This window comes from Alligator mississippiensis, chromosome 16, assembly GCF_030867095.1.
Source record: "Alligator mississippiensis isolate rAllMis1 chromosome 16, rAllMis1, whole genome shotgun sequence".
Classification (NCBI taxonomy): Eukaryota; Metazoa; Chordata; order Crocodylia; family Alligatoridae; genus Alligator; species Alligator mississippiensis.
This window is the reverse complement of record NC_081839.1, coordinates 9,124,887-9,146,781: the sequence shown is the minus strand read 5'-3', so window position 1 is coordinate 9,146,781 and position 21,895 is coordinate 9,124,887. Positions and strand designations below refer to the sequence as shown.

Below are 21,895 nucleotides of genomic sequence, written 5' to 3'. Positions count from 1 at the left end.
TAAAGTGGTGTGTTTAAGCAGTTGGGGTGTTGCACTTTTGGCTTAGTTATGGTTTTCCCTCTTAACTGGGTTTTTTTTGTCTTTTTTGTTTGTTTTTGTTATGCATATCCATAATGCGTGGCCAAATGGAAAAAGTGTTGAAGTGGTGCCTAGCTGCACTGGTCTGCATTGCTCTATGGCAGCCCTGTAAGGATGCTAAAAAAACTGGAGTGGGAAAACATTCCTTGTTCCCTGTGTCGCTTCACCAGCTAGCTCCTCTGACCAAGGGAAATCTGTAAATTTGGACCACGAGTGGGGGCTGCAACAAGTGGGGAGAAGTGGCTGCTTGATGATGCCTTTGTTCTCTGCAGAATGAACTTCAGCGGTCTGCTTACAGGTCTCCTGCAAAACTAAATCCTCCATTCATGGGGATTAAGGATTGTTTAATATTCTCCTGATCCTATCATTCTTGTAATTCTAGAAGCATTTTTCAAGGGCCCTGTGAATGTCAAACTGGGTAACTGGAAGCGTGTGGTACTAGTTAGGCAGCCGCAACATTAAATCCATTATTTCTATTCTATTTTAAAGGTGACTTTTTCCCCATTTAATAAATTGGTGCTTAAAACAGAGTCACTACTTACGACCCTTGGAATAGCCTGATGGGGCTGAGATGTACTGCCAAAAGGCAATTTTTCCGAACAGCTCTCAGTACTTGGATGTGCCCAGAACTAGCTTTATAGAAACCACAATTCAGCACTAGTGTTAGTTGAACTGTTGATATTTAGATATTTGACTCTCTTTTTTTAAAATGGAAACTTAGTACAGTGCCTAAAACTGTTCTGTTTCCTTAATGTTTTATATGCCAAGCAGTTAAGGAGGCTTTTCTCATCCTTGTCTAGAAACAGGTCCTAAGTTGCAAAGTTTGAAAGCAGATAAGTGGGAGAAAGTGATCTTGTGGTTAAGGCATTGGGCTGGGACTTGCCCTGTTACTGACTTCTTGTGTAGTCTTTAAGCAGACAGTGTTTCAGCAGAAACTGGGGGGCAAGGTAATACTGTAATCCCACTACAGTAAAATATCACTGACCATAAGAGGTAAAAAGTGCCCACTGAGCTTCTAATAGCAGGAACCGTTTGAGTTTGTTCGGTAACTTCAGACCCCCGCGCAAATGACTTAGATAAGAAAGGGAAAAAAAAAAAAAGGGAAAGAAAGATTAATACTTGGTGCTTTTGGTTATCTGCTTGAATGATGATCAGCCATTGTGATGAAAGCATCGGACCAGGAACTTGCACACATCCTTTTACTGAGATATTTTCCTTCTCTTTTCAGGTCTGGCACCAAAGAAGACAGCTGTTACTGAGGTGAGTCAGACACAAATCCTTTATACATTCTGCAAACAGAGGAGCCAACACAAGTAGCTTTCCTGTGGCACACTCAAAATGAAGGAAGGTGCCATTTTGGGGAATCATGCTTTTAAAGTAAATCTTGGGGTTAGTGCAAACGTGAAGCAGGAGAATCAGGTCCTCTATCTTTATCCAGCATAGCAATGGGGTTGGTAGGTGGTGGTAAGGTATTTGAGGAACATCTTTGACCTGAAGCAATCGCATCTGGTACAGAGGTGACTGGAGTTTATTCTTCAGCACACAGGAGGACTGGATTGGCCCTGGCAGATTTCATGATGATAATTCATGACTGTTTGGAACTGGACTGAGATGCACCAATTAATTTAAAAAAAGGGCAAGTGTATGCTTGTTATAGAACAATCTCTGCACTAGGCCACTGCACATGCACATCACCTCTGCATCGTTGCTTTGCACCGGCTCCAGACTGCAGTTTGTAAGTCCTAAGTAAGTAGGGATCCGTCCCAGGGATCTCTCCTCTTTCACATCATGTAGGTTACAGTTTACTGAGTCACTGTTGCCTTTTGGAGCTGAATTCTTTACAGTTGGCAGCAGGGATTTTTTAGTAGGAGGATTCCTATCGAAAGCTCTTCCCTTAAGTTCATACCTGATCCTTTAGGGCATACCGTGCAGGCAGATTTTGTTTGGTCCAACTTTGAGCAACATAAAAGGTTTGGTGCTTGTTGACGCTGGGTGCATGAGTAGTGGGTTCTGAGGCTCATACTAGGAGGGCGAAGTAGTGTTAACCGCACTCATTTGAAGGTAACTCAAGTTGCAGTGTAGAGATGTCTGAAAACAAGGTAGGTCTCTTTACAAGGAAATAGACACTCCAGTGGGTCCTGTCCAGAATGATTTCTATCAGCTTTGCAGTTGAATGGAAATATCTGCAAGCTCTTGATAGAAGCAGAAATGTGAGGCTTTGCTGCAGTTTTAACAGAATTGCATGGTCCCACCTATAGGCATTGGTTCTGATAGATTATCAAGTGCTGCAGCATAGCCCAGTGCCAACAGTGTAGTGTTCATCCTTGGCAAAGTGCAGTGGGTCTTTGCAGATGGGTGTAGATTAATGTCTAAAAACAGGCCTCTCGATTTATTAAAGGTTTAACACAAAAGAATGCTTGAGCAGTATTGCTCCCTCAAAACATATGTGGTGGTACACTATGCTGTTGCTCAATGCTTGTTCTTCTCAATCTGTTTGGGTTGTGGGCAGGAAGAAATGCTCCAGAGCTGTTTGTAGACATAGGGCTACAAAGGACACTTCCTAAAACTTGACAGTGTACAAGTAGCTTGATATACAATTAATGAACTATGGCTGACTTTGAAAAGACCGAACAATCTAAATTAGTTGTGGTAGAACAGCTGGGGCAAAGAACAGGGGAGATTATTGCTTTTCACCTTGAGCACTGGCACTTGGACCGCTTTTTCCAGACCTTTACTATAAACTTCTGGAGGAAACTGCTATGGCAGTTCATCTTGTGTGGGCTTGGGCCCTGAATCATTTGTAAACAGCAGCTTGCTTAAATGGATTATCTCTACATGAACAGCAGTGGTGCTTCATTTGCATTGGCTGCTTTTTATTTCTCAGTTGGAGTATAGAACATGGGCTTAATGCTGTAAAACCATGGTGGCCTGAGACTTTCCTATTTGAATAGAGTGTCTACCTGACTTGGTATTTGACCAGGGCACTTGAGCATCTCACAGGTTAATGAAATTTGATGCCGTCATCCCCATGAGGCAGGGAAGTAAAGTTCTGTTAACTTTACAAATGGGGAAACTGAGACACTGAAATAACATAGGCGAGTCTAATAGCTGGGAAACAAAGCTAGCTCTCCTGAGTCGACTGTCTTCACCTGCACAGCACAATCCTACTGTGGGTGACGCACACACAAGTGGGTATTTGTATTGTACTTCCTGGATTGAGGGATGTATAATTAACAGATGGTATGAGTTAGCCTTGCTGATGCCAATTACATCTGTGTGCTTTGTAGACTCTTTACACAGTGATGGAGACATCACTACATCAGTTATAACCTGACAACCTGGTCTTGCCTGTGCCAGTATACACCTTCCCTTCAGCTAGTGTGGTTTTTCTTCACTGGTTTAACCATAAAACCTACTCTTTCCTAGGGCCCATCATTATCAGGACAGCTTGGGGCTGGCCAAGGGAAGAAGATAGGTCATCGTGGAGTTGATGCTTCTGGCGAAACCACCTACAAAAAGGTTCAGTTTCTTGACTTTCAGAAAGTAGCACCTACGGAAAAGTAACGTGTTGGGAGTGGTGTTGGGGACCAGAGGCCTAAGAATAGCTCGTACAAACTACGAGACATGGAGATTTTGGGTCTGCTCTTGGCAAACTAGAGAGATGAGATTTTGCTCCCAGTGGGTTATATTGTCCTTGTAGTTCATGTGCATTGTACAGTCGTCAGACTGTGCGGAAGACTGAGGCAGTCTGTGTAGAAGCCTATTAAATCTGTTTAGCAGTATCAGAGGCATAGGCATGATTATGCAGTTGGAAGGTTACCTATGTAGAAGTCCTGTTGCTATAACCTACAGTGAAATGTGCATTGACTGCTTTCTTTCTTCCAGACTACTTCATCCACTCTGAAAGGGGCCATCCAGCTAGGAATTGGATACACAGTGGGGAACCTGAGCTCCAAGCCTGAAAGAGATGTTCTGATGCAAGATTTTTATGTGGTGGAGAGTATTTTCTTCCCCAGGTAAGGCATGCAGGAGAGAAACAAAATTCAGGGATGAGTTATTCCCTTCTTTATGCTGTTCTAAAGGAAGATGGACACTTTGAGTATTGAAAATATGCTACTATTTCTTATCAACACATTATTGGGAAGTAGTAAACCAGCAACACTGTGGTTAGGAGATGGGACATACTGGACTTACTAGCTGTGAAGATTTTTATCAGTTTTGTTTTCCTTTCTATCAGATAATACGTAATTTGTCCTTAGATAGAATACATTTGACACTGAAAGAGATTCATTCCTGGTACACTTCTTCCTGATCATATTCCCTTGACATCTTCAGCTGTTGCATGATTGGACCTGTGACGAGGCAGAGCTTGCAGAAATTATTTCATATTTATCCAGCTTTGCATTCTTTTAGTCTCTTTTTTGAAAAGAGGGTTTCCTGGCCCAATGATTATAGAGCTCTTCATTATTATCCTACCCAGGTGACGCAAGCCTTTAGTTCCTAGGCTGGTGACTTCTTGTGATGGCTTTTTTAGGAAGCTTAGCTTACCTGGAATATGAAACCATCATTATTTTCTTAAAAAATAAATTCACCCAGTGGGATTGTGCACATAGATCGCAGTATGGGCAATGGCAATGTGTAGGGGGTGGATGGAGGTGCATGTGCACCCCCTGAGAGTGCTGGTGCACCCCCTGACCAGCTGCGCTTGCTGCTTAGTCAGTGGGCAGGGGGTGCAGGTAGGAGCACTGATGCACCCCCTGCAAGCTTTGGCTGATTGCTGCGATATTGCTGCAGCCACTTCAGCGATCGGCTGTCACTTGCTCCCAGAAGCGTCTGCAGCCACTCCCGGAAGGCCCCCCCCGGATCACCCGTAGGCCTCCTGCCCCCCCCGCTAGGATTGCCTGCTAGTACGGGCACTAATACAATACAGCATACTGCTCACAAAATATCTTTTCCATGCAGCGAAGGAAGTAACCTTACTCCAGCTCATCATTACCCTGACTTCAGGTTCAAAACCTATGCACCTGTGGCTTTTCGGTACTTCCGAGAGCTATTTGGCATTCGTCCAGACGATTATTTGGTATGTATGGGTTTTCTATTTCTCTGCAATTAATGCTGTATATATGACTTGTCCTGAGGAGATCCTGCTTTGCCAAAAGCATCAGCAAAATTTAGCTTGACAAATGTCATATACTGGCATCTGTGACCAGCCACAGGGATTTCATCGCATATTTGTGAAGTACAGTCTTCAGCTAGTATACTGAAAAATTATACAGAGCCTTCCTTATGAAGTTCTCAAAGCATTGGATAAAATGAATAACTACTGTACTTGTCAGTGGGGAAAATGAGGCAGTGTTAAGTTTGGCAGTATCACATGGTAAATCAGAGGCAGATTGAGGAAGAAAATATTAGCTCTCTCTCCTTTGCGCCCTTCTTGTGGCTGTGTGTGTGGTGGAGAGTATCTGTGGTTGAATCCTTGGGATAGACAGAATCTATGGTCTAGTACAGGGGTTAGAAGTGTTTTTTCCAGTGGGGATACTGGAATTACCCAGTTCAGATCTAAGGTATTGAAGTAGTAGGACCTGGCTGCCTTTGCCTTTTATTCTCTGCCATGTGGCTCCAATGCAACAGATGGCACCCCCCATCCTGTTGGAGCTGTGCCACCCACCTGCAGAGAGCTCCCCTTCCACCAAAGCTTCTAGTGTCCGACTATGACATGGTGCAGGGAGAGCTCCCCACTTTGCTGAAGTCCCAGGCACCTGACTGCAGCAGAGCCCTCTGCTACTGAAGCCACAGCTGTGGCAGATCCAAAAGCTACACAGGCCAGATGTGGCCCATGGGCAATAGGTTGCCACAAACCCTAGTCTAGCACACCAGACGGACGCCAAATTAAAAAGAAGCTGTGACGTTTTGTTTCTTCTATCAAGTCTGAGACCAGCTAAAAGAGAATGGATCAAATGTGATCCCTGTCCTCTGGAGTGTCTGTCTGCTGTGGCCTTTTCAGTAAATGAGGTCTGTTGGGACATCCTCTCAGGATGTCCCGAAGAGAACCCACTAACTTCTTGTTTATAAAAGCAAAGCTACTCAACTACACCTTCTTCTAAAAGGAAGCTGGTAGCCTGTGTGTGGGATAAAGGGGATAATCTGCTGTCAGGCTCTAAACTGCATTTGCTTAAAATGCGATTCCATATCTTTTTATTTGGTGATAACACAAAGCTTGCCCCGTTTAAAAGCAAAAAGAATGAATTCTGCAGGATGGCTCAATAAAGACCCCTGGGATCTCTGAGTGAAGATAGGTGTTTTACCTTGTGCATTCTCTCAGGTAATAACATCGTTATGCTGAGAGTGCAGATTGGGAGAGCCAGGCTAGAATCGAGCTTGCTCTCCTGATGCTGTTGATATGACTACAGGACAAGATAGAATTCAGAAAAATCCCAGCTTGTCCAGTAGCAAGAGCTGACAGAATTGGGAATACTCTAGGGTTACATTTTCCTCTCAGCAAGGCTAAGTTTGTTGTAAGAGGACAGGGAGCAGATCCCAGAGACGTGATACTTTCTTATATGTGGATCTAGTTTTCTGACTCCAGCCATGGAGTTGGGCTATCGGGGCTGAAAATGCTCGAACAAAAATGAGCCTCTGCCATGGGGCAGCTTGACAATAACAACTATCCCAGATGGCACAGATGGGGATAATGCTTGCTGATTTGATGATGGAGGTTGAAAATTTGAGTGGGAAGAGAGTCTGCCTAAATTCCAAAGGTCGCAGATCTGATTTGCTGTCCCTGTGTCCCCTCTTTCTCTTGCTTGCCATAGCAGCAAACATCTTGATCAACTTAATTGTCTCATGCATAATTAAAGTCTTGGTTTATTAATCCACGCAGCCCTGAAAGCTGTTTTCAATATGTAATAATGAGTGTTCAATTTATTGCTTTGATTATGTCCTATATGTGTTCCGCATCTGCAGTTCCCTCCCTTACTTTCATATGGTAGATATACATAATGCTGCCCTAACCCTGTTTGACACCTGCAGATGGGGTGGGATTGTTTTAGCTCCACTGTGCTCCCCCCTTGCTTTCCGTGCTACCTCCTCTCTGCTCATCAAGCATATTCTCATTTGAGAATCTGTTGTTCAGATTCATAGTTCCACATATGCTTGCCTGGATTGGGGTCTAAATGCATTAACACATGGTTACGTTTAGCTGCTTCTAGCCTCTGCAGGTAGGCTCTGCCTATTTGGACATGAATTCTTATCTGCTGCACCGAAGGTGTGAGGTGTGTGACTAAACCACGTTATCTCTAATGTCAGCACATGTATCACCAAGACTAGAGATCACCATCAAGAACAGCCGGTGCATTTTGTTCCCCTCCTAGCATTGTGACACGTGCTCCCTGAGCAAGCTGTCTTGTCTCTTAGAATCTGATCTCTGCCTATGCTTATGGTAATGCACTGAAGGAAAGAAAACCAAACGTGTTGGTCTTGTGCTGCACAAACTAGAAGATAAGATATTATGCTGCCTGAATGTTAGTGAGAGCACGAAGACTTGCTTGACTTGAAACAGTTGGGGCATTCTGGAATATAATGTGTACATCCATTTGTAAGTTGTCTCCTGCCTAGGCTTCCGAATCCTAACCCGCAATGAGAACTAAGTCTTAAGTTGCATAATTTCCATGCCTTCTAGAAGTCCAGGTAGAGGTGTAGGAGTACCTCGGAGAGAATACTCTGGTCCAGCTTATTGCATGGTAAATGAATCCCACTTATTTTTAATTTTTTTTCCTAGTATTCATTATGTAACGAGCCCCTGATTGAGCTATCAAACCCTGGTGCCAGTGGCTCGCTCTTCTATGTCACAAGCGATGATGAGTTCATCATAAAAACTGTGATGCACAAGGAAGCGGAATTCTTGCAGAAGCTTCTTCCTGGTTACTACATGGTGCGTATCTTTTTGTGCAGAGCTTGTTTTGGTTTGCAGGACAAATACCGCAGACTGGAGTACTGTGCATCATGTGGAGCACTTGGTAACCCAGAAGGCTTTCCCTTTGCCTGCCTGCCCCATGACACCTGAACAAAAGTATACGTTAAACCCAGAGACGGCACATTCCTGGCCTACTGCAGCCATGTGCTGACAAATGCTTTCAGATTTCCCCCCTGCTTTATGCAGGGCATCACAGGGCAGTAGGTAAACATGCCTTGTGTAAGGGGATCAGAAAGAATGTAATTTGCTTCCACTACTATGTCACAATCCAACCATTTTTTTTTTTCCATAACAGTAATCCTCTTTTTATGGGTATATTGACTCTGCATCTTTATCCCTCTCACTTGTCTCCTCTTTGGATGCTCTTTGTTCTTCTATGATTCTGAAGCAGCATCCAGGGGGAGGTGCTACCCTGGTTTTGCTACACCCAGCCATGTTAATTTTCACTCCACTATCCTGAGTTTCCTTGAATGCGTAGGCTGCTTAGTAGAGATTTACTTAGCAATGAGCTGCATATTCCTTTGCAGTGGTTTCCAGTCACTTACAGGCCACGATACCAATTTGTCTATTAAAGACTTTTAACAGTAACATCCACGAGCTGTAGCTTTGCACCTTTTTCTTAACCTGCATTACTCTAAGGCTCAGTAATGTTGTGGGTTAATGGGACTCTGCAGGATGCATGTATTAAAAGGGACTTATCAAGAGGAGACAGCTAGTGAATAGGGACTGAAACCAGTGAAAATGGAAATATAGGTGACCTTAGTAGCAAGAGACATCTGTTCCTACACAGCTGCATCTTAAAGTTCAGCTTCCTATGGAAAAGGCATTATAAGAACACAAAGGCTACAAAGGGGAATCCTACTGCCCTGCTCTACGTATGTCTTACAATAGAGTATAAATAAGTGATCATGTTGTTTTCCTTGGGATTTTTCAGATTCATTCAAATCCATACCAAGTGAAAGCTTCAGTAGTGTCTTAGGGACTTTTAGGCTCTCACTGTAGTGTTATAATCCTGAAACCACAGCCTCATTTGCTGCAGACAAGTTGAGTGAAAGCAGTGACTAGATCTTTCTTGTTCCAAGTACTATAAATTGATGGATAATAAATATAATTATAGGGGATGAAACTGACTTAGTGCCCCATTATAAAGCCTTTATGCTATTGTTTCTGCACATTTCATAGATAATTACACTGTGCTAATACACACATGATCTTCTGGCTGCTATCAAAATCAGCTGTAGTGTAAAATGACCTGAGAGAGCATAGCAGTTGATGCTGAGTTGCTTTAAGTCTGGAGAGTGAAGTTCTGCTTTCAACTTCTGGCATGATAGTGCCACTAAGTTGCACAGTGTCAAATTACACGCTCACAAAACTCACTCCTGTGTCTAGTTAGGCAAGATGAGATGAGGAGTATTAAATTTTAATACAGTTGTAATGCTCCTGCTTTGTATGGAAACTGGCAGGTTCATCTGTTTCCTTATAGCTTGTGTAACTTTATTTCCCTTTAAAAATGCTTCTCAGAACTTAATAAGCAAATAAAGTTTATCATATCATTTTTAATAGCCTGATCACCTAAAATAAGGCATGTTAGCAGAGTTAGGGCTAGCAATCTGATTGATAGATTGTGGGGTTTATAAATTCAGTTTTTCTGTTGAAGATGAACTGCTTGTATTTCCTGCTGGGGCTGCTTTCATTTGTAGATCTATTTGATTAAATGTTATGGAGTTTATTTGGTTCAGGGAGTATCTTTTTGTTTTAAAATTTGTCATTGGATTGAGGATGTTTGCTATTTTAAAAATAGAGTTTCTGCTGAGTAGCACTTTTGGGGGCTTCAGGGTTCCCTTTTCTTACCTGCTGTTTTGGGAAGTCTGGGAATTCCTGCAGTTGGCTATTTGCTTAGACACGTGTGCAAAAACTTATTTTCTATAGTCAAGTCATGGAAATCTTTCCAGTTTATAATATAAGGGATCTACATGAAGCCACTGAAATGCTGAGAAGTTTGTTGAATTTAGATTACGGGAACTCTTTATTCTGCAGGGCTTTCAAGGTAAATACATTCTAGATGTGCAAATGCTATTCTGCTGATCCCTCCTAAAATCAATATTAACTTGGGCCTTTGAACAAAAGAGAAGGCTTCTTCCAAAATGTATCTTACTGACTCTTCCTTACCACATCACAGAACCTGAACCAGAATCCACGGACCCTGCTGCCAAAGTTCTATGGACTGTACTGTGTTCAGTCAGGGGGGAAGAACATTCGGGTAGCAGTGATGAACAACATCCTGCCCCGAGTAGTGAAAATGCACCTAAAATTTGACCTGAAAGGTTCTACCTACAAACGCCGGGCATCCAAGAAGGAGAAAGAGAAGTCCAGCCCCACATACAAAGACCTGGACTTCATACAGGACATGCCTGAGGGGCTAATGCTGGATGCAGACACCTTCAGTGCACTGGTGAAAACACTGCAGCGAGACTGTCTGGTAAGGAAGAGGCAAATTGAGAATGTCAGACTATTGCAACCATGCACACAGAAAAGCTAATATTTTAGAACCTTGCTAATGTGCAAACCCCAAAGCTGAATGAATCACCCCAGTGCTCAACATATCTAAAACCAGAGTGCTTGTTTCATGTTAGAATACTAGTTTTCAAAGATTACCTTACAGTCACTAGTTTCCTATGAAACTTTGAAACCAAGCAACACTTGCCCAACACACACAGATAGCACTTGCATGTTGGTTTGCAGTTCCTACAACTTAATTGTATTGGTTCCCTTTTTCAGGTACAGGGGACCCTCGCCATTCGCGGGGGATACATTCTTGTGATCCCCGCGAATGACTAAATCCATGAATAAGGCACTGCATTCATGAATGCCACCTGCATTCTTGAACGCAGTGCCCCCAGTGGCTGGGGGAGGGGCATGGCTGCGCTGGCAGCAGCGGGAAGTGTGGAGCTCCTTTAAGTGCATTTAAGATGCGGGTTCAGCATTTGCGAATATTTGAAACCGTGAATGCCGAACCCGCGAATAGCAAGGGTTTCCTGTAATTAGGTCACCTACACCTGGATCTTTGGGAGGAATTGGCTTCTACTGTTCAATGTGCTGTAGATAATTGGAACAGTTCTTTGTGAACCCCTCAGCCCTTGAGAGAAGTGGAATGGCAATGACAGAAATGATTAAAATCACTTAGAACCAAGCCAGAAATAATGTTAATGTTGAAACAAAAGTTAAGAGTTAAATCTGAGATTCCCTCTGGCCACAGCAAAGTGATTGTTAACTTCAGTTCGTTGTAACCAAGGATGACGGTTCCATGCTTTTGGGTCTGTGTTGCATTTGAAGTAGTATGCGAGAAACTACCGGATTGCCTGACCTTTTTGTTTGCTTTGTTCTTAAACTCATCACTAACCTGTAGGTGTTGGAAAGTTTTAAAATCATGGACTACAGCCTGCTGCTCGGTGTGCATAACATAGACCAGCAAGAACGGGAGCGGCAATCTGAGGGAGCCCAGAGCACGTCTGATGAGAAACGTCCTGTTGGGCAGAAGGCACTTTACTCCACCGCCATGGAGTCCATCCAGGGTGGGGCTGCCCGGGGGGAGTCCATAGATACAGATGACACGTAGGTGATAACCTGGTTCTCTGAACTGCTGTACTGGTTGAAGGAAAAGGCTTTAAGTAGTAAATTCCCCAAGTTGGCCAGTGACCCATCTGCCACGAGGAAAATAAAAAGCAGCCGCCAAGAACAACATAGTGGAAACTGATGGGAGCGGCCAGAAGACTATCACATTTCATGATCAGCTACCTTGCACTAAGTCATTTAATGGTCATGACAGGAAATTATACCCCATGTAGTAGGTTTCTGGGTCCTTCAGCAGCCTGCAGGCACAGCACTATTGTCTTGGGAGGAGAGATTAGGGGAAGTCAGGTGGTAGGTGATGTAGTGGAATTACAGACTGTTGTTAGAAAGAGGCTTGAGTTTGGTTTCTGATTGGGTCGCAAGTCTGTAATTTGATCCGTGTGAAATACTTGACCAAATCCTAAAACGGTCTTGACACTCTAGGATTTGGCCTGATTAGCCGCAGCCTCTGCTCAGGAGGGATCCAGGCATTGGAATAACAGGGTGTGACAGGTGAGGATTGGAAGTGCATTGGTGGAGCTGTGGGCCAAGGGAAGCTTATCCAGTGCCTGCTTGCACTGTGCCTTTATGTGCAGCTGTTGAGCCACATGTGGCTTTTACCACGTTGTGTCTTTCTGCTTCTTCCGACTGGGCTTACTAACAAATGGTGGGGTTTTTGCTGCATTTGTCTGCTGGGTCTGTGCTCTGTGAAACCAGCTGCTCCATTTTGAATGTTAGGTTTCTGCACGGTTAGAGCCAGGAAATTCTTTTGTGTTTCTGGTCTGTCAAATAATAATCCTAATTCCAGGGGACCGCCTGATATCTGCATGTTGACTTGCATTGTGTTGGTACTAATTGTACTGCAGATTTGTCAGGACTGATACGGATGATACATTGTGTGTTTGTGGCTGGGGGGGAATCACTTGTGCTTAAAGATATAGGTTCAGTTTCTGCCCTCGGTTCCCACTGACTTGCTTCAGGAATTGTGAATCTTTGTCTGAGGGTAGTTTGGCCCTCACAGTTCAATGCTTGCAAAGGGCTCTGCTAATACTCATTTTACTCCTTGGTGCAGGCAGCAGCCTGTGTGTGTGGCAGGAGGTAGGATGTATATTGGGGAGTGGGGGATATTTGTAGGTTACCGCTTCCTTGAAGTGCCACCAGAGTGTCCTGGCTGGACCATTCCCAAGTATGTTCTATGTTCAGAAGTGGAGAATTGAGACCACTCTGGGGTTCCCCCATAGCTACTTTAATCATATAAAAGACCAAGGTCTTGAGAGTGACTGACTGCAGAGAGTCCTAGGGCATCTTTCTGGGCTTGGGTGTCTGTAAGCATGAGGAGCTATTGGGGAAAGACGTGGTTGGGACAGGGTACTGCCACCGTGTGTAATGTTCACCTAGGCAGCCACAAGAGTTGAGCAGGAGGTTCTTAAATTAACATGTTTGAAAGGATGGCATTCACAGTGCAATATCTCCTCCCTTTCCACTGGACTTCCCTTCTGTGTATGACCCCTTTTTCCCCTTGTAAGACCAGAACTCCATGACAGGCCCAGGGAGAAGATTACATCTGACACTATAAATCACACCCTAACCCCCTTCCTTCTCCCCCTGCAAAAAAGACACTTATATAATGTTCACAGCCACGTGCACATAATAACAGAATGAAGTGCAGTATGAAACTTGCCATAGATCTGGACAAAGTGCATCACTTCACAGGCGATGAATGAAAACTTACTAGAATATTCTTGAAAAGCAGGATATTAGACCCCCACCCCCTTTTAATATGGATATCTGGCTTTGCTGTCCCAAGTAAAGCATGTCTCCAAGGACAATATGGCTCTTTCCTACATAGGTGCTAACATTGTTTTCTTTACCCTTCAGAATGGGAGGAATCCCAGCTGTGAATGGCAAAGGAGAGCGCCTTCTGCTGCATGTAGGAATAATAGATATCCTTCAGTCATACAGGTAAGGTGGTTTAATCATGCTCTGCTCCTGAGCTTTGTTAAGTCACCTTGTAATACTATTTGGAAAAATCATAAAACCCTCCCTTCTGAAGTGAAGGGCCCTGACGTTGAATATCCCAGTCTGACTTGGGTCCAGTGCATCGCTGAAAGTTGTAACATCCAAAGTCCTGTAACAGCCTGTGGTGTTGAATCCATTTTCTTAATGTTTAATGAATCTTTTAAAGAAATTTCCTATTTCTGTGGCAGAGGATAGGAAAAATCACTCCAACAGAGTACTTTGTCATTCTGCAAGGAAGCAGAAGTCTTCAGCTTCACCCCCTTCCCCTTCTCCCACCTCCAACAGTTCCAGGTGGTCCTGACCTTCCAGCTACAAAGACCTAAACCTTTGCTTAAGAGGCATCAGCCTTGCTGTCTTGCCTGGAGGCAGGTTGCATTCTGAGAACAGGAAAAGTTCACTAAGGCCTCTGCTGTAAGGCAGTGTGAGGGATGGTTTGGCAGGAAGGGGAGGGAACACATTTATCCAATTCTCTTTCTGCCCCCACCCTTTTTATTTAAATTAGGTTCATCAAGAAGCTAGAACACACCTGGAAGGCCCTTGTCCATGATGGGGTAAGTGTTCAGTGCTCAAAATCTTGAGCAAGAATTGCTCTTAGCTAGCTGACTAGGATTCTATGCACTGCTTTTATTTATGATGTTCTAGTCCATGCTATTTGTAGTGCATTATCTGATACAGTTTTGAAAACAATGGAAAGGAGTAACTTTTCACTCCTAAACATCTATCAAAGTAGTAATTCCCTTAGATCACACCACGCCAATGTTTTAGCTGTAATACACCAAGCTTGTCCTTCACCATCTTTTTCCACTGCACTATTGTGTATGTGTGTAAAGAATATTGTTTTGGATAAACTATCTAATATATAAAATATATATATTTTAAATATAATAAAATATTGCATAACTTCATTAACAATCTGGAAGATGGGATGGAGTGCACACTCTGCAGGTTTGCAGATGACATCAAACTGGAGGGTGTAGTACATGCACTGGAGGGTAGGCCCTAATGTGATAACCTAGACAAATTGGAGGATTGAGCCAAAACGCATCTCATTCAGTTCAGCAAGGACAAGTGCAAAGTCCTGCACTTAAGATGGAAGAATCCCACGCACCGGTACAGGCTTGGGACCAACTGGCTAAGCAGCAGCTCTGCAGAAAAAGGACCTGGGGGTTGCAGTGGACAATAAGCTGGATTTGAGTCAACAGTGTGCCCTTGTTGCCAAGAAGGCTGGCAGCATACTTGCTGTATTAGTTGCCAGCAGATTGAGGGAAGTGATTATTCTTCTCTGTTCTGCATTGGTGAGGCTACATAAGGAGTATTGTGTCCAGTTTTGGGCCCCCCACTGTAGAAGGCATGTGGACAAGTTGGAGAGAGTCCAGTGGAAGGCAATGAAAATGGTTAGGGGGCTGGGGCACATGACATACAAGGAGAGGCTGAGGGAACTGGGCTCATTTAGTCTGCAGAAGAGAAGACTTGGGGGGTGGGAATCTGATAGCAGACTTCAACTCGCTTCAGGGTGGTTGCAAAGACAATGGAGCTGGACTGTTCTCAGTGGTGGCAGATGACAGAACAAGAAGCAATGGGCTTAAGTTGGAGCAAGGAGGTTTAGATTGGATATCAGGAAAAACTGTCTCACTAGGAGGGTGGTGAAGCAATAGAACATGTTACCCAGAGAGGTGGTGTAATCTCCATCCTTGGAGGTTTTCAAAACTTGGCTAGACTAAGCTCTGGATGGAACGATCTATTTGGGGATGGTCCTGCTTTGAGTAGGGGTTGGACTAGATGTGACCTCCTGAGGTCCCTTCCAACCCTCATTTTCCTTGTAACCTATATATGTATATGCTGTGTGCATATCCCCCCCCCACACACACACAATATGTACCCTTGTATATGGTACAGGTCTCTGGGTTTGGTCCCTTGGTGGTGATTGTTTCAACTCCACTATTTTATTTGCTAAACTAGGCTCTTCCATTTGTTTTTCCTGCCATCTCGTTCTTTGTTGCTGCAACCTGTTGTGCTGCTACAGAAGGTTGACTTCAGGTGTGAAACTACTAGTTCTTCAGAAACGCATCCTAACTTTTGTGTAAATCTCCTATTAAAGGTCAAGGCAAATGCAGTTTATGGAGCTCCAGAGACATAGTAACAGAATGGAACATCAGAGCTCTGAGAGAGCGCTTCAGCCTTAGCTCATGAAATGAGATACTTAGAACAATTAAAGAGCATTGATGCTCTGTTGCTAAATTTTATGATCACATCAAAATCTGCTGTATCCAGGTGTGCTTTAAACTTCAACAACTGCATGAGATTCCCTCTGGCTTTATTCATGTCATCAGGCTATTGCTTCTTCCAAAAATCTAGGTAGCCTCTAAGCAGCAAAATTATCAAAACCTAGCATGAAATTATAACAAGAACAAAATCAAAATGCAATCAAAGTAAAGGCAGTGCTCCAAGCTTATTTATAGCATTAATCAGATCATTTCAGTGAAGGCTTTCCATTTTAGGGCACTTATCAGTGCTAAATGATGAAATAAAAAACAAAATCCTGATTGGCCATACTAATAATTCCTTACTTTGGCATGGTTTTTAAGCATAACTATGAACACTTCTCCTTTTTTCTAGGACACCGTATCAGTACACAGACCCAGCTTTTATGCAGAGAGATTTTTCAAATTCATGACCAACACAGTGTTTCGAAAGAATTCCTGTAAGTTCCCATAGATTCACTGCCTTGGGGCTCCAGCTACAATCTTTCTCAAGATGTGGGGGAGGGACACCAATGTTTCCCAGTCTTGCCACTTCTGTTGCAAACTGTCATGTAGAAGAAGTACCCTTGTTGCTCTGTTCACAAAAGGCAGAGGACTGTTGACTTCCCCAGTCACCCCTTCCATTTTAGAAAACAGTTTTATGGTGAGATTAGATGAGTTTTACCAGAAGGACCTATACTCTGCCAGAGTTGTCCAATTTATTTGGCTCTGAACTGGATCCAGACCACAGTGCTTCTTGCAAGCTAAATGACCCACCTCTGGCAGTGGGGCAGGAGCCTGTCAGCACAGCTACAGAAGCTAGGGGGTGAATGCTACCATTGCCTGCTCTTTTTCCTGCTGCCAGTTTGAGTTGCCAGTGACAGCCAAAGATCTTGAATTAAGCAGTGGGCAAAGGCGTGGAGCAGCAGCGTCACCCCCTGGGTTCTAGAGCTACGCCAACACGGGGGCTCCAGCATCTGTGCCAACAGACCCTGGAGGGGCTGCAGTTTAACCCCTCATGGGCCACATGCAGCCCATAGGCTACCAGTTGGACAACACTGCTCTAAGGTGTCACAGTTGTGTGGTATTACTGAGGTTACACAGCTCTTTTGGTTCTTTTTTTGTCATCACAGATGATTCTTTAGAGCAGGCATATGTAAATGTCCTAAAATGCTACCATCCAGAGATCCAGTGTGAAGGTGTAGCTGATGAACACTTGGTAAGAGGACCTTGTGTTTCTCTTGTCACCCTTCTCTACATGACTTAACTCTGTCAAGGAACTGGGCTCTCTCCATTACAATTCAGGCCTAGGCTAGGAAATGATAGAGCCCACGGAGCTGCCTTAGCTTTCTAGCTGGACCTCAGTGTCCTGATTCAGAGCTGGAAGCTCTTTAGACAATTAGGTTCAACATCCCAAAGCTAGGCCTTCATGGGAAGGAGTCCTTCTGTCTCTGTGTGGGAGTTTATCTGAGGGTTAAGGGATCTTCCCTTTATCAAAACGAAGGTTCCTTTTTTGTTGGGTTCATTGGTGGACACAGCAATTTCATTTTGTTAATTCTTCCCACTCTAGCTCTAAAATCATCCCCGTCTAAGAAAGGACGTAGTGCCTTGTTAGCTGTCAGGACACCTGGTCCAACAGCTGCATTTTCAGCTAGCCAGCTCCCCTCGGAAAAGGATGACGCCCAGTATGATCTACGTGCTGCCAGAAGTTACCCTACTCTAGATGATGAAGGTAGTGATTTTGGGTTGGTGGTGGGCAGCTGTGTGGTTCCCCTTTCTCCCCTAGCTCTGCGTAGCTGTTTCTTAGCATCCTCCCCTCAACTTGTTCAGTTCCCCCAGTGTGCACCATATGCAAGTTTCCCTTGACAACAGCTTTCCATTTCTTGCTGTGCTTTGCAGGTGCTAAACTTAACCAAGACAGGGGGGAAGGTAAGATAGATATTGCCTTGTCAGTATTAGCAACTAGTATATTGGATGATCAACCTGAAGGACTTTGGCTTTGAGGAGGGTGGAGTCCCTGCTCTGCTTGTAGAGGGAGCCAGCACCAAATGGGATCTACAGCAAAAATGGTCACTCGTATCCCTGCTGCAAGTTGATTATTGCCATTTGGCATCGGTTCATTAACAGTTCAGTTGGCTTCTTGAACTGCGTACTGTTTGCAGGAAGAGACTTGGGGATATGGAATTAAATCCGTTGGTGTTCAGGTACAGCTATAATGGACCAGACCTTACCTTTGCCAGGAGAAAGATGGCGCTGATTGTTTGTCATCACTTGCATACATGCTATTATGAGATCAGCATGGTCAAAAGCAGTGGCAGCTCAGGCTCATAAGTGTATTATATCTTTATAGTGTAGTTGTGTGAAACCTTGACACAGTTCATCTCTTGGGACACTTGGATTTTTATCTCTGACAGTCTGAGTTTTAATCCAGTTTGGGTTCCAGTGAAGTTTAAACTCTTGCACAAAGCATTTCATACTGGTTTTGTATGTTGGGAGAGATGTTTGTTGTCAGAGCTGTTCAGGATAGCATTGCTAGCATGCTTTGTGAATTCCATCAGACTCTTCCTGTGCATATTGTTTAAGATTTGCTTAATACCGGTGAGAGTGTAGATCCCAGTGGTGGTACAACAGTGTGACATGGAACTGGTTGGAACTATCCAAGTGGTGTTTGCTTTTAACTCATTCAGACCTTCTCTTTCTGCTTCTTCCCCTTGGTTGGGGGCCGAGCAGGCAGGCCAGACCTGCTTCCCTGCACTCCTCCTTCATTTGAAGAAGCTACCACAGCCTCCATAGCAACAACGCTCTCTTCAACTTCTCTCTCTGTTCCTGAGCGGTCTCCCTCTGAGACCTCTGACCAGCCCAGGTACAGGTAAGGCCAGCATTCTTAACCGGGTTATCCTAGGGCTGACTGGCTTTAGTTAGCTTTTGCACTAAGAACCTTGGCAGACTTCGCTATGCTGTGCCATAGAATGCTAATGCTGATTTTAATTGAACCTCTTCTGGGAGCAAGCAGACATGGCTTTGATGGGATTAATTATTGCTGGCAGAAGTGTCAGCTGTTAAATAGAGCATCCCCCTTGGGGTAGGGAGGAGGACAGATTCTTCTTACCACCCAGTCAGGTAAATCTGTGTTGTGATCTGTCTCCACAGGAGGCGCACGCACTCCTCAGGGCAGGATGGCAGGTAAGATGTGCCGGATCTCCCCATGCGCTCTAGGAATTAGTGTGCAGATATCCCACCCAGTTGTCCATGGCAAGGAAACATGGCCAAACACTAATTAAGAAGCGATTTTCCCCCCCCCGATTTGTAGGCTCAAATGGAAGTGCCCCCTTTTTCCCTTCCCTCCTACCCTGCTTAGGGGTGAATTTCTCCTCGTGACCTAAATTAAGAATCATTACGTAGAGCATCTTTAACTAAAACATCTTAAATTGCCTTCAGTTTACAAATGAGAAACTAAGGTAGTGAGTGAAATGACTTGTCCCATGTCACCCAGTGGCAGAGCCAGGGATAGAACCCAGATATCCAGAGTCCTCATCCAGTGCCTAGCTACTCAGTCACACTGTCTTACAAGCTGGCACATCCCTCTTATGAGCAGTCTGTTGCCTTAGATAGAGTTGTGGTGGATGCTATGCATATATATCGAGTGATTCTTTTCTTAAAAGCTTCTGCTCAAGTTCATTGTGGGTAATACTTGCTCTCGGCACCTGCAGAAGTTATGCTAAATGTCACTGGAAAAAATATAAAAGGCCTAGAGCTCATGGCAACATGGAGCAAAGAACCTTTTATTATGTATTTATCTTTACTTGGATCTGATGTTAACGTCATGCAACTGTACAGAATTACTTGTGGCAGTAACATTGATCACACTGAATTGGAGTCAGGAATCTGTTCTGGTACTGGCTCTGCCCCCAACTTACTTGGCTAAGTCAAAGGTTAGTTTTCAAATGCGGCTTCTGCTGTGGGGTGCTTCAGTGTTTGAGTGCACAACGCTATACAGGAATTAGCAGATGGGGATGGGGGCCAGGTCAAAGATCCATCTGCTTCCTTATCCTGTCTCTGGTGGGCTGGCTTTGTAGGAGACTGAGAAGCCTATAGTAGGTAATATAAGATAAACTGCTCAGGGTCTTGCCCTGGTCTCTAATAATCAAGTTGGGCAAGGTCCTGACATAACATTTTAACAATCATTTCTCAGATTTATTAGGAATGACAAAAGCTCTTGAATGTTGTCCATAGAACTATCCAGGTTCATTTTGGGTGCTGGTATTGCTAGATGCCAGGGCCTCTTACAGAAGAGTGTTGTGGACCCACAATAGCAGCTGGCATGAATGGATGTATTTGAGCACTCCAGCTCCTCTTGGGGTGGGGAGGGGGGTTACTTTCCAGGTGTAAAATGCCCCTGCCACCTTCCCCCACTGAATTTGGACACCTGTAGTTGGATCAGACAGCGTCTGAAACTGTGGGCCTTAATTTTGGGGTCTGTTTGCCCCTGTAGTGCTGATGCCTGTGTGCGTTATCATAAGGGAGTCAAAGTACAGTGTCCTTGTACAGAGTACGTTTATGTTTCTGGTGAAAAGAGGCTGCAAATAGCAAGTTATTAATGCATGAATCTCAGTGAAATTACATACCTTAGCACATGAAAGGGAACTTATCTAGTTTGTTCAGATCCCCATAGTCTTGCTTTGAGCAGGGGGTTGGACTAGATGACCTCCTTATGTCCCTTCCAACACTGATTTTTCTATGATTCTGTAGTGTCATACCTCTGAATTACTATAATCTTATGCAGAATTCCCTGGTTTTGGGGTTTTTTTTTTAACTCGCCACTGCAAGAAACAGCAAAGCCCAGCTGCTGAGTTGATGATCCAGTAGAACTGCGTGAGAGCTCCATCTGCTGGCTCTGCAGCCTCCACTTCCTAAAAAGTGCGCTCATGCTGTATTATATCTGAGCTTGACACAAGCACTGTCAAGGGAAGCACCAGGAACAGTCATGGTATCGTCTCTTGGTACCTCTAGCAAATCCAGGGCATTAAATGCAACTTTTCTCCCACTCATTGTGTCCATTACTTAGCAAACATTGCCAGTTCCTTCCCATGAGGGCCATAAAACAAATTAGCTATTCTGTAAGTCTTGCTCAAGCAGACAATTACTTGAGTACTATGAAATATTAAACTGAAGACAAATCCACAAGTTATGTGGCTCTCCCTGGGGTAGGCATTTATAGTCTAGACTAAAGCATATATTAACCCTTTAATACTTAAACAGTGTTGGCAAATCAGGAACCACAAAGGGCTTTGACCAGCCAGAAGCACTAAAAGTGAAGAGCTAGCCAGCTGCTTCCCATGGGCCAGCTATTCTCTGCTTCCTTCTCCTGTGGCAAGCAGCTTCCGTCTGTCACCCAGCCAACAGGAAAATGGGATGAAGTACAGGTTTTCATGTTGTCAGCTGGCCTGATCCAGCTAGTCTTGCTGCTTCTGTTCTCTTTTATCTACCTCTCAACTTCTTGGACAATAAAACTTGGAAAAGACTGACTCCTTGATCTGGGAAGTTAGGGTGTCAAAAACTGTCTAAAAAGATCAACCACTGGGAAGATCCTGACTCCTGTTTCTGATTGCAAGAGCTGAGGTCACATCTTTGTTATCAGCAGTACTGCAGGTGGATGGTCACAAGCTATTACTTCTGCAACAAGCTGCTGGGTGCCTGTACCAAGGTCAGACCAGATCCACTAAGTTGTGCTGCCGACTGCAGCATGTGAGGCTCTGATTAGTCTGACCTAAAGCAGATTTGTGATGATTGGGTATTGAAGACTGAACACTGGAATGGAGGAGAAAATAATAGGCTCCGTCTACACCAACAGTTAGGTCTGACTGTAAGATCATCCTCAAGCCCATCCAGCTATACAGTCAATTTCTAAACTTGACTTCTAGTAGCAGTCCAGTTAAGCCTGGAAGCTGTTGAACTTCTGGGCATGAGGCTGACCAGC

General features: G+C 44.1%; 1 protein-coding gene across 4 annotated transcripts in view; it reads left to right on the top strand.

Moving 5' to 3' along the window:
- Positions 1–21,895, top strand: part of PIP5K1C (phosphatidylinositol-4-phosphate 5-kinase type 1 gamma) — a 66,314-nt gene that overhangs the window by 32,488 nt on the left and 11,931 nt on the right. For 2 of the 4 annotated variants that reach the window (XM_006269328.4, XM_059719644.1), the window contains exons 2-14: positions 1,307–1,338; positions 3,505–3,597; positions 3,964–4,094; positions 5,041–5,158; positions 7,856–8,008; positions 10,230–10,529; positions 11,457–11,662; positions 13,538–13,621; positions 14,181–14,229; positions 16,295–16,379; positions 17,489–17,650; positions 18,649–18,787; positions 19,069–19,101. In XM_006269328.4, coding sequence (XP_006269390.1) covers positions 1,307–1,338; positions 3,505–3,597; positions 3,964–4,094; positions 5,041–5,158; positions 7,856–8,008; positions 10,230–10,529; positions 11,457–11,662; positions 13,538–13,621; positions 14,181–14,229; positions 16,295–16,379; positions 17,489–17,650; positions 18,649–18,787; positions 19,069–19,101 — 1,585 coding nt within the window. The other 2 variants (XM_059719645.1, XM_019491221.2) reach the window with 2 other exon arrangements.